Source organism: Phyllobates terribilis, unplaced genomic scaffold (assembly GCF_046119375.1).
Source record: "Phyllobates terribilis strain yellow unplaced genomic scaffold, ASM4611937v1 Scaffold_2__4_contigs__length_985480577, whole genome shotgun sequence".
Taxonomy (NCBI): domain Eukaryota; kingdom Metazoa; phylum Chordata; class Amphibia; order Anura; family Dendrobatidae; genus Phyllobates; species Phyllobates terribilis.
The window spans coordinates 387,028,731-387,043,662 of NW_027362762.1; the positions used below are offsets into that span (position 1 = coordinate 387,028,731).

A 14,932-nucleotide genomic window follows, 5' to 3' on the forward strand; every position below is an offset into this window, starting at 1 on the left:
TCATTTAAAGAAAGGTAATATACATTGTGAATCCTGAGTCTAGTGGCCTTAAAAATACTTTTGTTTTGCAGCAATTTTTGATTTTTTACATTATGATGTCTTAACTCTTCATTTTGCTCTACGTTTCAGGAGTACCTATCTACATATCCATCCTCCGATAAAAACAACTGGAGAATATTTAACAAAGAGCTGTTACTTGCACATTCAGATGTCGTCTTTCTAACACTGTCTACTAGGGATGTGGCAGAAAGCAGGCTGGCGCTTAAAAAGTAGGTTCTCTCTGGTATAGCTAGTTAACTATCTTGTTTCCTTACTTTCTCTTCCACTGTGCGAGTTTTAAATGACCTGACCGCTGCCGCCAATCAGTTTGAGGTAGAAGAGATAGTGGGGGGGGGGGGGGGTATAGCTTTCTCTACCAACTCGGACAGAATGTACTTGCTGTAGCTGATGGACTGCAGCATTCACATTTAAAGAGGTGTGTAGAAATGTTGGAACAGTTTTTTTTTTTTTTTTTTTTTTTTTTAAGGACAACCAAAGGCCATTTGTAAAAATATAAAGTATAATCTATAGTAAATATATAGTAGTGGGCAACTTCTTTTTAATTAGAGGGCCTTTGAAAAATGTCATAAGGAGCCTTATTGGTGCTTCTTTGGTAACCTTTTTTATTGGTTTGGATAATTCCCTCAGCCTTAGTAATGCTGAACTCTAGTGGGCAAAAGATTCTGTCGTTGGCACGCTTATCTCTGCACTAGTATTTTTATTTATCACAAAATCAAACTGCATAAAAGTAATTTAAATATGTTTTTACTATTGACATACATTTTATTTGTGCTGCTAATGGAAAAAGTGCATTATACTTCTTAAAGGAAATGCCTCTGCTTTGGATGTGTCGCATGCTAATACAGAAGTACAGAGGCAGCAGAGAACACTTAAGTGCAGTATGTGTTTTTCATGTGTTACACAGAATGGGTGCTTCTGTGTATTAAAAAGAGATATGTAATGTATAAATTATTATTGAACACAGATTATTTTTTTTTCCTTTCTAGTTTTGATCAAGCCCTCCTTTCAATAAAACCCTATGCGAATGGCACTGACGACCTCTCGGTGACGTTTTCTGAAATGCGTGGCCATTACTACCTGCATGCTGGAACTCAATTACTAAAAATGGCTCAACACAGTGAAGTTCAGTGGAAAGCCCTGTTAGATCCCGCTGCTCTATGCTATCTTCTTGCTTTCCAGGTATGTGCATAGATGCTTCATTAATATATGCTATCCCTTTCCTTTTTTGTTAATCAGACATTTATGAATCTTTTCCTGCGTTCAGGTACCATGGAATAAGCAGATAAATGGAGTTGAAGACTCGTATATTCTTGAAGGTTTAGCCTGCGACCGTCAGAGTCAATCAGGTATTTCATTCTTCACAGTAATAATGGAAAGTATTGTGTAACTTTTGCATTTCATTTGCAAGGTATCTAATTTGACTGCTAGAGGTGTCATTTGTCAGCTCATAACTGCCGGTGCTGGTGGATGTAAATACTATCTCAATACTCAGGGTCCACGGTGGTGAGAAGATATTGTATGTTTGTTGTGACTTTTTCCTAGTTTTGGGCAGGTTCTTAAAGTGAATCTGTCAGAAACTTTAACTTCCTTCCCCCAAGTTATTTACAATTGTGTAGCCCTTTAAAAGCATTGCTTTAGATTTAACATTTGAAGGTTTTGACTGGACGTGCACTGGGGTGTGATGGTGCTTTTCTAGCTTCTCAGCCTCCCCCTGTGTTTCCTGCCTAGCTATACCCACCCCTGTCTGACAGGTTGTATATTCTGGTACACTGCCACTGACCTGTCAATCAGCCAGGGGTGGGTGCTGACACATAGGAAATATAGCTCAAGGCTAAGAAGCTAGAAGTGTATAGTCACTCCCCAATGCACTTCCAGACACGGCTTCATAATGTGAACTCTCGCTGATTCAGCAGTCCCTTAGGGTCATAATGCTTGGAGGAGGTAAAAGTTTGCCAGGTTCCCTTGAATGGCTTATAGGAAATATCACTGCAAATGAATCTTGGGGAAGATTTATGCAAATGAAGAAACGACAGCCAATGAAATGCTACGTTGTATATTTCAGACGCCATAATTGTAACCTAATTGCTTCCCATGAGCAATCACTATGCATTTCTTGTACATCAGTTTTATTAAATCTTCCCTACTGCTTTGCACCAAGTGTCTGTCATTTCTACTCAAATAATCCACGTAAAATGTCAGAATTCATGAGTGCGTTATCTCAAAAATATTCTAACCTCTTAAACCCAGCCTGAAACCTATGCATTGCAATGGACTATGTTGGCTGTTCTCTACAGAGGAATCAAGTAATAATGTATAACTCACCATATAGATTTTCTGTGATGGGAGTCCATATGACACATGCTTCTTTATGCTTATATATGATACGTTGGATGCGCTGGTATATGTTGCATGCACCAGTATTCTGTGCACCCTTCTGAACAGCAGCTCTGCAATTATTGATGTGGTTTGTTGTGTTTTTTTCTCACTATCTTTACAGGACACTTGCTACTGACTTTAAGCCGTGACCACGAAAACTTCCTCACAAATATAATTGAATCGTTTGCTAATAAAAGTGGTCAAGGTATTTTGCTGAAATTCCTGTATGAAGACGATTTGTCAATGGACAGCTCATTTCTCGGCACTGATGACATTGGAAACGTCTACTGTCAGTCGCCAGACTTAAATGATCTGCGACGATATGACCATGGTAAGTTATCTCCTCCTTATATACAGTAAGAAGATTCCCTGACTTGGTGATATTAATGTTATTCCTGCTTGACATGTTCCAAGCATCACTACTGCGTTTTTTTTACATTCAATTCCAGTTGTGTTAATTTATCATGGCCAGCTAACGGTGTTTGTTCCTTTTGTTTTAGGCGCGGTCCGAGTGCACAATGGTAGTTTACAGCATCTAACCTGGCTTGGACTTCAGTGGCACTATATGGCCACTTTACCCACCTTTCAGAAGTGGCTTAAACAACTTTTTCCTCGGTTGCCTCAAGAAACGTCAAGGCTTGAATCAAATAACGCAGAATCTATTTCCATTCTAGATCTTGAGGTATATTGAAGAATTTGGATGTATTTTTGTTATTAATCATAAGCACTTTTACCTTATGGCTTATATCCTATAGTTTTTACACAAGTAAATCTGGTTTCATGGTTAACAAATATAATTTTCCAGATTAGTGTGTATTCTAAATGAAAAAGCATGTGTCTTTCATGTTTCTAAAGACTTGCCACATTGGATCTGTATGGTTTCTTGGCCTTGTATAGTGCTTGATTTTCTGCTTTTCTTACGATGTGGTTTACTAGTATGGCTGCTTATAATTGAGTGCTTTCTTTCTGGATTGCAGGTATTTTTGTTGGCAGTTGTGTACACTAGTCACCTTCAACTACAAAGTAATTGTAATACTTTAAATGACCGTCACCGACCTCGTTGCCTACCATTGCCAATCTGCAAGCAGCTATTTACAGACAAGCAGCGCTCCTGGTGGGATGCAGTCTATGGCCTCACTCATAAGATGGCTCAGTAAGTTGTAGCAGTAGATTTAAGTGGAAGCTATTATGCCTCCAGCATTTTGGAGAATTATTTAACTAGCAATGCTGTTACTTGAATTTAGGCCTGGGACTGCAGCAAAGTTGCGCCTTGTGATACAACATGAACTTAACACTCTGCGAGCCCTGGAGAAACATGGTCTGCAACCTGCCATTCTCATCCATTGGGCAAGAAGTCTTAGCACTACAGTAAGTGTGCTTATTTTTGTAAAGCTCACCTTTATACCTACTTTATCCATGACATCAGGCAGTCCTTTAGTGTATTAGACACTTTTTGTGGATCAATGAGCCCTGACCTTGTAAAGCATCCTCTTACCTGAGGTCTGACAATGGACATTAGTACTGTTATTTGACTGTGTCCAATGACACTTCTACGCTGAGTTCAACCCTTTGCTCTTCCCGAATTAGTGATACCAGAGGTGTCTGGCAGCTGCTTATCGACCTCTTTCTACTAAAATGACGTGTGCTTTTGTAGAGTTGAAGAAGCAGCCTAATGGAGCAGCTGTCAGTGTCGGCAGTACACTTTAGATTAGGAGTGCACCGCCAAGGTCCCACATGCAGCCTGCAGTGCCATTCTTTGCTGCCCCAAACCATCTGGTCGCAGAAATGCTGGTCCGTGTCTGGTGGTTCCTGACTTGTATATTGTTTGCCAAGTAAAGAGGAGTGGTGTGTACTGTAGAGTTTGAAGAGCCGCTGTGAAAGAAGCGGAGGTAAAGCATTCACACACCCGCTCCATTCATTCTCAATGGTACCGCAGGAGAAGACAGAGGGCTGCCCTCAGCTGGTCTCTGCCATTCCCACTAAGAATGAATAGAGCAGAGGTACATGTGCTTAACATCCGCTCCTTACATGGGATCAGTGGGCGTCCCAGCAGTTGGACCCTAATGATCAGAAAGTTATCCCGTATCTTACAGATAGAGAATAACTTCTGAACTTGGTACAACCCTCTTTCCGACATATGTCTAGTTCCCTTCTTTCATGCAAGCTCAGGAGCTGAGCTTCCATCATTGCCGGTAGACATCTGCCTCTAACATTATCCCAAAAATACGGAATCAACAGTCAAATTTTTTTGAAAATATACAAAGATCATACATTAAAATAGACAAATGTTAATACAAAAGTCAATGCTCAGACTCAGGTGTTAAAGGACAAATCATTACATAAGGTATCCAGGGTGGGAAGAAAAATGAGCCGGGAAAAAAGCCCTCAATCATAGACAAGTGCCAACGCCAAATAGTACTATCATCACAGCAATATATCCTATCTAGGGTCTTGTCACTATATTAAACTAGTGTTATGCCTCCACAATTTATATATGACATTCTTATAATTTGATATGTGCCACCTGCCCCCAGGTAATAAAATGTCCTAATCTCTGCATGTATGTTTAACCTTTACCTTCCCTTCTGCATCCAATTGGTATGTTCATGCCTGTATAGTTTCTCCTGTACAGAAGAGGACATGAGTTAACCCCTTACACTCGCTTGCTTCTGTGGTTGGTACTCAACTCAATAAACTACAATAACAATTATTCATGACCCTTTTTGTGACCCCATAGCCAGCCTGACCAGTCTACAAGTGTGGTGGAATAATAATAATTTTTATAGCGCCAACATATTCCATAGCACTTTACAATTTTAGGGGGGATCATTCATATGGAAGGTTCACATGTATAGAATACAAGGAAAGCCGCAGGGAGATCTGCACCAGGCTGTGCAGACTTTGATATATGGATTTTTTGTGGCTTATTTCCATGCAGAAATAAGCCAAAAAGTTGACAACCGACATCCCTGCCCACTGCTTAGCTTTGCCAACAATCAGCTGGTGCCCATATATATATTGGAGGGCTGGCTGAACCCGTCACTCCATTAGTCTAATATGTATGAGGGCTTTAGGCATGTTGGACTTTAACATGCCTGTCCCCTTACTGTAGAAGGTAAGTCATCACCAGACATGTCTGCCAGCAGTATTTTCCCTTTTGAAAACACGTCAGCCATACAGACTTATTTTGTCAGCCGTTATGTAATCGCTATCCTTTGTAAAATGTGAATTATTTTCATGCTCCCCAGGGTAAGCCCAGGGAATAATTTACAATATAGCTACTTCACGATGCTTTTCTCCCCACAATTTTTCTCTCTCTGCAGGGTAGTAATTTAAATTCGTTTTATGACCAAAGGGATTACATGTTCCGCTGCGTTCACTATTGGAAGAAAGTATTGCCTCTGCTGGACCTGGTCAAGCAGAAGAAGAGCATTCCTGAGCCAGTCGACCCAATGTTCAAACATTTCCACAGCAAAGACATAAAGGTAGTGGCATGTCCTACTCTGATCAGTAGAGTAGGAAAAAGGATCATTGTTCAGTAAATAATTCAAAACTCCTTTTCCTTTGCAGCTCTTTGAGGTTAGAGATTTAGAAGATGAAGCTGGCGTTTCATTTGCAAAAATCGATGTCATTGAAGGAAAAATTGATGATGCTGTGCTGGCCCTGGAAGCCATTAAAAGTGTTGATTCCTATTGGAATCTTGCTGGGGTATGTATATGCAAACATATTGCTTCTTCATTGTTTTACATTTTGCTGTAAGATGTCATCTAAACCATTGATTAAATTTTTTAAGAATACTTCTTTTACACCAGTTTCTAATATAAAAATATGCATTTAGTAGGCACCTGAAATTGAATTTTTACTATTTCTTAGCCCATGTAATTGTAATCCCCGGGAAGGATGAGGGGTGAGGAGCTGTGCCCACACCACATGCTGTGGTTGTTTGCTTTTTATTACAGCTGAAACTTTACTGCAATAGTCAGGATTGGAAAGAACTCTGAACCTGCTGGTTTAACCTCTCAGATGATGTGGGCAATAGAATAGTGCTATTTAAGTGTTTAGACAGAGGTAGGGTCTAACTGACTGTCTTGGGTTTGTTTGTTTTTTTACGAAGAGTCATAATACACCACTGTATAAAAATAATGTCTACGATTACATTCTACATTCACATGAGGAAAATGCTCTATACCAGGCCTGGGTGAAGTGTGGCTCGCGGGCCACATGTGGCCCATTGACTAATATAGTATGGCCCAGGACAACCAGAGGGCCTGATAGTGGTGTCCCGTACCATGCATCCGCCCCCACCTGGCATCTCACGCTGTCCTTGGGATAATGTTGGAACAGGGAGCTGTCAGCTCTCTTCTACCATTGAGCCTGTGCATCTGAGAACATAGCAGATGTGCACAGGGCAGACTGGAGCCGCTGGGGAATGGGGTTAGGAGAGTAGATTTAGATTTTTTTTTAATTGACAATACATTTTGGGGACATAATACTGCGTGGGGCGCTTTGTGGAGACATACTGTACAAGGTGACTTCATACTGTGGGGACGTCTTATTGTGTAAGGGGGTTGTGTGGGGACATAATGCTGTGTGAGAACATGCTACGTGGGGGGGGCATCTTTAGTGACATACTGTGTGGGGACATCATACCATATGTGGGGGCATAAAGGATTTTTTTTTTCTTGCTTTCATAGATTTATCAGCGTAAAGGAGAGGATTTGGAGAATGAGATTCCACCCACAGAGGAGCAGGAGGAATATCTAAATTGCATGCAGAAATGTAAATCCTATCTGCTTAAGATTCTCGATGAACTCTCTAGAGATCCCTCACTGACTGCAAAGGTAATTCTACCTCCTCTTTACCTGATCTGCTCTTTCTTTATGTAACCTAATGTTCTGTCGTGTTTTGTCAGGGTGCTCTTGATGTGTAACCTAGAGCTGCCAAATCCCTTACATTTATGTAAATGGTTATGCTTTTCAAGACATTGCATCACACCCTAAAGAGGACCTTTCACCAAATATTTCATGTTGAACTGAACGCTCCATGCAATAGTGGATGCAGAGTGGAATAAAACTTTTTTTATTTTGCCTCTTTGTTATAGATATTATTAGCAATCAAAGTATTTGGCACATAATGAGTTAACTTTAGTTAAAGAGGTTGTCCACTACTTTTTCATTGATGACCTATTTTTAAGATAGTTCGTCAATGTCTGATTGGTCTGGGTCCAACACTCGTCACCCCCTGCTGATCAGTTGATCTCTGTTGCGGCAGCCGCTGGCCGAAACTACTCCATTACGGAGCTGCTCCATCTTCTGGTAGTGACCTCGGCAGGTTACTGCACATCTGCCTTCTATTCAAATCAATATATGAGTTGCTATCTGATAGCACCTGATCAGTAAACTACATAAAAAGAAAAAAATCTAAAGTACAGAATTGCTGTTTAACAGCCGACACTGTTCTGTCAAAAAATGCAATAAGAAGTGACCCCAAATGGTATCAGCTCACAGCGCAAAAAACAAGTCCTCTTACAGCTCAATTGATGCAAAAATGAAAATTTTACAGCTCTCAGGAAATGTTGACACAAGCAAATAATTTTTTTTTATACAAATTTTGAAAATTTTTATTCACAACGCAGAATAAAAACATTCAAGTTTGGGATCTGTAATTAATTGTATTGACTTGAAGAATCATTTTGCCTTGTAATTTTTATAGCACTTAAAAACAAAACCCAAAAAACGATTGCAGAAGTCATATGTTTCTGTAATTCCGCAGTACTTGGATTTTTTTCCAGTTTTCCAGTACATTGAATGGTGATTTCAAAACTACAACTTGTCCCGGAAAAAAATTAGAACTCATATGGCTATGAAAAATAATGAAAAAATTATGGCTCTTGGAAGAGAGGGAAGAAATGGGATACATTCAATTATAGTTAAGTTTCAGTAAAGATCAAATCAGTCAAAGCAAATGTTTTTTGTTTTTTTTTCTGTGTTTGGCCCAGCTTGCGGTACCTGTTGAATCAGTTGAAGAGATGCTGGATGAAGTGAAGAAAAATCTTGGTGAAGTTCAAGAAGTTCAGAGCCCAAACTTCAGAGACATCCAGTCCTTCATGTCTGCCTCGGGAATAAAGCATTCTACTCCATCTCCTACTAAGTTCTCCGTGTCTCCAAGCAAAGCACAAAAGGTGATCATTTTAATACAACAGTATCGTAAGGGCTGGTGTTGCCATGTTTTTGATGTTATATATAAAGTCATTTTCACTAAATGTGAAGGTGGACACATTCCAGCTATTATCTTACAATTCTGCTGTTCCTTGACTTGCAGTCTTTGTCAAAAACACCACCACCCTGGGCTGAAGATCAAAAATCCCTTATTGAAAAACTTGTGCAACAAGTTGAAGCCTTGAAGGTACAGTATTGTCAGAATGTAAACTTTGTGGAGTAGTGACATTGCTTTAGTATAAAGCGGAACCTTATCCTTAGTCACTTAAGCTGTTGTGACAACCCATTGACGCCTCTCGATCATGTCATGGGTGTGCCGATGGGAGCGTGGAATGACGCCATCCTCATCCCGTGCGTGTTAAATGCCGCTGTCAGAGATTGACAGCGGGATTTAACATTTTAACAGCCGTGGGCACAGCTCCTCTCCACCCGCAGCTGTTAGAAGCACATGATGGCTGATTAAATAAGCAATCATATGCTGGGAAAGATGTGCTCTCAGCGTGTGATTCGGATCAATTCAAATTTTTAGGTTTCATTTTAAAAAAATATATATTTTAAAATTTTAGCTTTACTTTAGTCCCCTTAGACTTGAAGCTGTGTTCTTTTGATCCCTTGTGCTATTTAGAGTTATACTCTGGTATTGCTGTATATAGTAAGTCATAGTCTCCTGTGACATGCAGCCACAGGCAGAGTCTCAAACGAGTAATAGCATGACAGGCTGGGTCCTTCAGCTGTCATGACAACCTATTGGCTCCCAGGGGGGAGTACAGTGTGTCATTGAGCACCGGAACGAAGGCCCGGGCCAGATAGCGGTGCTTATATGCCGCTGCCAGCCATTGACAGAGGCATGTAAAAGTTTAACTGCAGTGATTGGCAGCAGTAGTATATCCAGAATCTGCCCTGTGGGGAGCGGGCTTTGCTCCTGAGCCCATTCAAAACACCCTATATGTATATATCCATCATGGATAGTTAAAGGGATAAAGGGGTTTTCCTGACCAGGGAATCTAATATGGAAAATGTAACAGTGTACACACTGTTAGGATTCTGCTTTGTTTGCCAATTCCACATTACCAGTCTCATGCTATTTGCATACTTGCAGTCACATGCTGAGAGAACCTGAAGAGCAAGACTGTTAACATGTGAACTCAGATATGCAAAATGCATGTGAGAGTTTGAGAGAACCCCTGGAACAGTGAAGCAGGGCGGAAGCCTAAGTGTGTACTTTTCACACTCTTAGGATTTCCCATATTGAGACTCAGCCTATGTTTAAACCTGGCTCTGAAAACTTCTTTAATGCATGTTTAATGATTTGATGCCTTCCAGATATATTTACGGTATATTTTATGGGCTGCCTTGTGCTTTAGCTTTACTAATCCTTTAAGTGTTGCTCCAGTTATAGCCAACACTGTAATTGTTTTTCTTAATCACTAGTATTAGTGATTTTATCCTTTTAGTCTTTGCCATCTCCTAAATTTCTGTCTCCAGTGTTGCCCACTTTATATTCTACAGTGCAGGACACTGAAACCTAAATGACAGCACATACTTGGTCCATGTTGTCCTGCAGGCAAAATAGCTAATACAAGTAGCTCACAAAAAAAGATTGCGCTCCTACACTACAATTTTTTTCTGCTGCCACCTTTGCTTTATCCTACAACATGCATACATAAAGACAATCTAACATTTGGCTAGCAGTAAAACACTGTATAGCCTAATAAATATAAGTTTCTACTCTTACATTTACAGAAAGAAGTCCATGAGTTAAGAATGAATAGTTCAAACAGCAATGTAACACACCAGCGCTGGGCAGCTGAAGGGTATGGTGCTGATACAGCTACTGATGGCTACCATTTAGCTCAGAGTTATTACGATCCATTGACAGGTGAGGGTTTTTTTTCCCTTTTATTTTCCACTGTAAGTTTTTCAGATGTAACTTTTTTGTGGTGTAGATATTTAAAAAAAATTCTAATTATTACCGTTGTAATGAAAACTCTTCTGCTTAAATTGCAGCCAGCAAGCGGCAAGTGTTAAAAATGCTTATTTTATTACAACAAGTCTGTTGTTTTTTTTTTAGTGCTAGACTGAATTTGCATTATTAACAAGTGTCTTTAAGAGTATCTTCTACCTGGGTAGAAGCCAAGGTTCATACAAGGATGCTCCCACCCTGATGTGCGTTTTAGCATTTGCCTTTGCCACCCTCTACGCTTTGGAGGGACAAACACATGCTAACATGCTGCCTTATGGTTTAAATACAAGGGTTTTCACTATGCTGCTGAATTTTATGTTATCCTTAGAAATTTCATAATCTTTTTATCCGCATTGATAATCCTCTCTTAACCATAAGCGTATTCTGCGATACCTTGGATTTATTATATTTGTTATATTGTTTTTTTACATGTGACACACTTGGATTAGCGCCCCTTTTTTCTGGTTGTTTCCCTTCCCTATGTGCGCCTATATCTTGATCTAATAAAGCTTGACATATTTTACTACTATTTTGGCCTTTTGTCAGTTTCTCTTTTGATTTCCCATGTTTTCATCACCAATGGGTCATTATATAGTCCGGTTCACACGTATGAGGGTATATACATATTTATATACACCTTTACTTCTCCTTTAATGAGATTCCATTGACATTATTTATGCATGTGTATCATTGAATTCATTTTTTGAGCTTTCCTCAGCATATTTGTTGCAGAGTTTTCAGCTCTGCCCTATTAATCTGAATGAAGTGTGCAGAAACAATCCTATTCACATGTGTAATACTGTTTTTCAGCAGATGTTTGTGCAGTAAATCTGCTGTATTTATAAAAAGAGATTCTATTCTTAATTGGCTTTGTATATAATGAAATCATTGACCATTTTTTCATATGTTTCTTTTTTTATTAGTTTCTACAACAGCGCATCCTAGTTACTATGCTCCGTCACCGGCTTATAATCCTCAACAACTTCTCAGACCAGTGGCAAATGTTACACCAACCAAGGTATTGATTAATATTGCTCAATGAAAGAAAAAGTCTGCTTTGTAATGCACAAGCAGCTGGTTTTCCATAGATTTCTTTTTCTGAGCCGAGCCTGCTTGTATTTGAGGATGAATAGTTGTTGGCATGAGCTAGTATTGGGCCAACAGCTCTCTAAGGTGTTTTTCCAGCTTTTAGTACAGCGCACATATTAGGTCTTGGCCCTGTGTTCCATTTTAAACCAATGTTGGCCTTATTTGGGGCGCTATGCATTTCAATGGGACCCTCTGGACTGTATGCCATTACATTAACATATGTCTCAGTATTCTGTCAGTGGTATACATAAGAAAATCTTCATCTATAATGCTGATGAAGGGCTCAGATGCCGTCTCCAAAGGGCCAAATTGACTATTCACTTCCCTGACACATCTGTCAATCAGTTTGTGAGCTCATGTTGTTTGCTTATCATACCTTGACCTAAACACTGATAGTTGCAGAAGGAATAATGAAAGTTAGAAATTGGAGAGGTGGCACTGAACAGTGTTACACCATGTGAGTATAGCAATGATTTAAGCAGTGCGTTCCTAAGGCTGGGGTCACATACAACTCAACTCCCTGGTGCATCTGCGCTTCCTAAATATTTCAGCGGTTTTTCACTGCATCCACAGAAATTAATTGCTAATGGCTTGCCTATTTTTAATGGCCACATGGTTTGGCAGAAACCATGCAGCCATTTTCAATAGGCTAGCAATTAATTTCCAATGATGCAGTGGCAAGCTGATGTGACATTTGGGAAGTGGTGTCTCGGCCGACACAGCTGGGGCACATTCTACACGTGTGCTGAGGTCTATATCGGACTCCAAATGAAAGCTCACTTTTCAGATCACTTCTGTCTTAATATTCTGATGATCTGTGGGTGGCATGATGCCCTCCCCCATCAATCAACTGATTGAAGGAGATTTTGGGAGTCTAACCTCCACCTTTTGTTATTCCTTTTCCAAATGCATGAATAAAAATGCTATGTTTCTACAGTCTTATGTTGGCCATACACATTAAAAAGCTCTCAGATTGTACGACCGATAGCTGTCTCTCCCATACACAGGAAGACACGACAAGAGATACCATATGATGTCTGTGAGGTGTAGGCGATTGAATTACATTCGCCGTACCCATAATCTTTCTAGGAACAGTTAGTAGGGCCTCCATACATATTAGAAATCAGCTTTTTTTGTTCAACTTTTTTCTGATGTGTGTCGGGGGTTAAATGTGTGTAGAGGGAACACCGTACTAATAAGGGTAAGGCTGCGTTCACACATTGCGTATTTTCGCGCGCTTTTTGAAAATACGCAATGTGATTTGTGTCTGCCAGCAAAGTGAATGGGAAATTCACTTTGCCGTTCAGACACTGTGTAATTTTACGCAGCGGGAAAGCGCAGCTGCGTAAAGAATTGGCATGTCAATTCTTTACGCAACTGCGTCCAGTGCTTTCTCTCTATTGTGCCCATTATAAGCGATGGAATTACGCAGCGGTGTTCACACACTGCGTAATTCCATCGCTTTTAACGGCGCAGGATGGATACTCGCCTACCCGATGTCAGGGTAGAGGCGTCCGGTCCGCTCCAATCCCGCACCTCCAGCATCTGCCGGTGAGCCGATCAGCTGTTAGCTAACCGGCTTCCGGTCAGCTGATTACAAGCCGGTCACGTGACAGTCAGCTGATCGCTTCACGTCAGATGCTGCAAGCGCGGGACCGGAGCAGACGCGTCTCTCATCCATCGTGTAGGTGAGTATACACACACACACACACACACACACACACACACACACACACACACACACACACACACACACACACACACACACACACACACACACACACACACACACACACACACACACACACGGGACACACACACGGGACACACACACACACACAGGGGGACACACACACACAGGGGGGACACACACACACACACACACAGGGGACACACACACACACACACACACACACACAGGGGGGGGGACGGACACACACACACACAGGGGGGGGGACGGACACACACACACAGGGGGGGGGGCGGACACACACACACACACAGGGGGGGGGACGGACACACACACACACACAGGGGGGGGGACGGACACACACACACACACAGGGGGGACACACACACACACACAGGGGGGACACACACACACACAGGGGGGACACACACACACACACAGGGGGGACACACACACACACACAGGGGGGACACACACACACACACAGGGGGGACACACACACACACACAGGGGGGACACACACACACACAGGGGACACACACACACACACACACAGGAGGGGGGACACACACACACACAGGAGGGGGGACACACACACAGGAGGGGGGACACACACACACAGGGGGGACACACACAGGGGACACACACACACACACACACAGGGGACACACACACACAGGGGGGACACACACACACACACACACACACACACACACACGGGGGACACACACACACACACAGGGGGGACACACACACACACACAGGGGGGACGGACACACACACACACACAGGGGGGGGGACACACACAGGGGGGGGACACACACAGGGGGGACGGACACACACACACACACAGGGGGGACACACACACACACACACAGGGGGGGACACACACACACACACACACACACAGGGGACACACACACACAGGGGGGACACACACACACACACACACAGGGGACGGACACACACACACACACAGTGGGGACGGACACACACACACACACAGTGGGGACGGACACACACACACAGTGGGGACGGACACACACACAGGGGACACACACACAGGGGACACACACACACACAGGGGACACACACACACAGGGGACACACACACACACAGGGGGGACACACACACACACACAGGGGGGACACACACACACACACAGGGGGGACACACACACACACACACACACAGGGGGGATGGACACACACACACACAGGGGACACACACACACACAGGGGACACACACACACACAGGGGACACACACACACAGGGGGGACGGACACACACACACACACACAGGGGGGACACACACACACAGGGGGGACGGACACACACACACACACACACACACACACAGGGGGGACGGACACACACACACACACGGGGGACACACACACACACGGGGGACACACACACACACACACACAGGGGGGACGGACACACACAGGGGGGACACACACACACACAGGGGGGACACACACACACACACACACACACAGGGGACACACACACACACACACAGGGGGGACAC

At 42.4% G+C, this 14,932-nt stretch overlaps 1 protein-coding gene across 2 annotated transcripts in view; it reads left to right on the forward strand.

Moving 5' to 3' along the window:
- The window catches only part of LOC141211443 (E3 SUMO-protein ligase RanBP2-like), an 82,935-nt gene that overhangs the window by 11,130 nt on the left and 56,873 nt on the right, over nucleotides 1-14,932 (forward strand). For both annotated transcript variants that reach the window (XM_073664822.1, XM_073664823.1), the window contains exons 6-19: nucleotides 130-269; nucleotides 1,047-1,239; nucleotides 1,325-1,406; nucleotides 2,558-2,767; nucleotides 2,937-3,118; nucleotides 3,414-3,589; nucleotides 3,681-3,804; nucleotides 5,760-5,921; nucleotides 6,007-6,144; nucleotides 7,131-7,277; nucleotides 8,435-8,617; nucleotides 8,758-8,841; nucleotides 10,398-10,533; nucleotides 11,541-11,635. In XM_073664822.1, coding sequence (XP_073520923.1) covers nucleotides 130-269; nucleotides 1,047-1,239; nucleotides 1,325-1,406; nucleotides 2,558-2,767; nucleotides 2,937-3,118; nucleotides 3,414-3,589; nucleotides 3,681-3,804; nucleotides 5,760-5,921; nucleotides 6,007-6,144; nucleotides 7,131-7,277; nucleotides 8,435-8,617; nucleotides 8,758-8,841; nucleotides 10,398-10,533; nucleotides 11,541-11,635 — 2,052 coding nt within the window. The remainder of the gene's footprint in view (nucleotides 1-129; nucleotides 270-1,046; nucleotides 1,240-1,324; nucleotides 1,407-2,557; nucleotides 2,768-2,936; nucleotides 3,119-3,413; nucleotides 3,590-3,680; nucleotides 3,805-5,759; nucleotides 5,922-6,006; nucleotides 6,145-7,130; nucleotides 7,278-8,434; nucleotides 8,618-8,757; nucleotides 8,842-10,397; nucleotides 10,534-11,540; nucleotides 11,636-14,932) is intronic.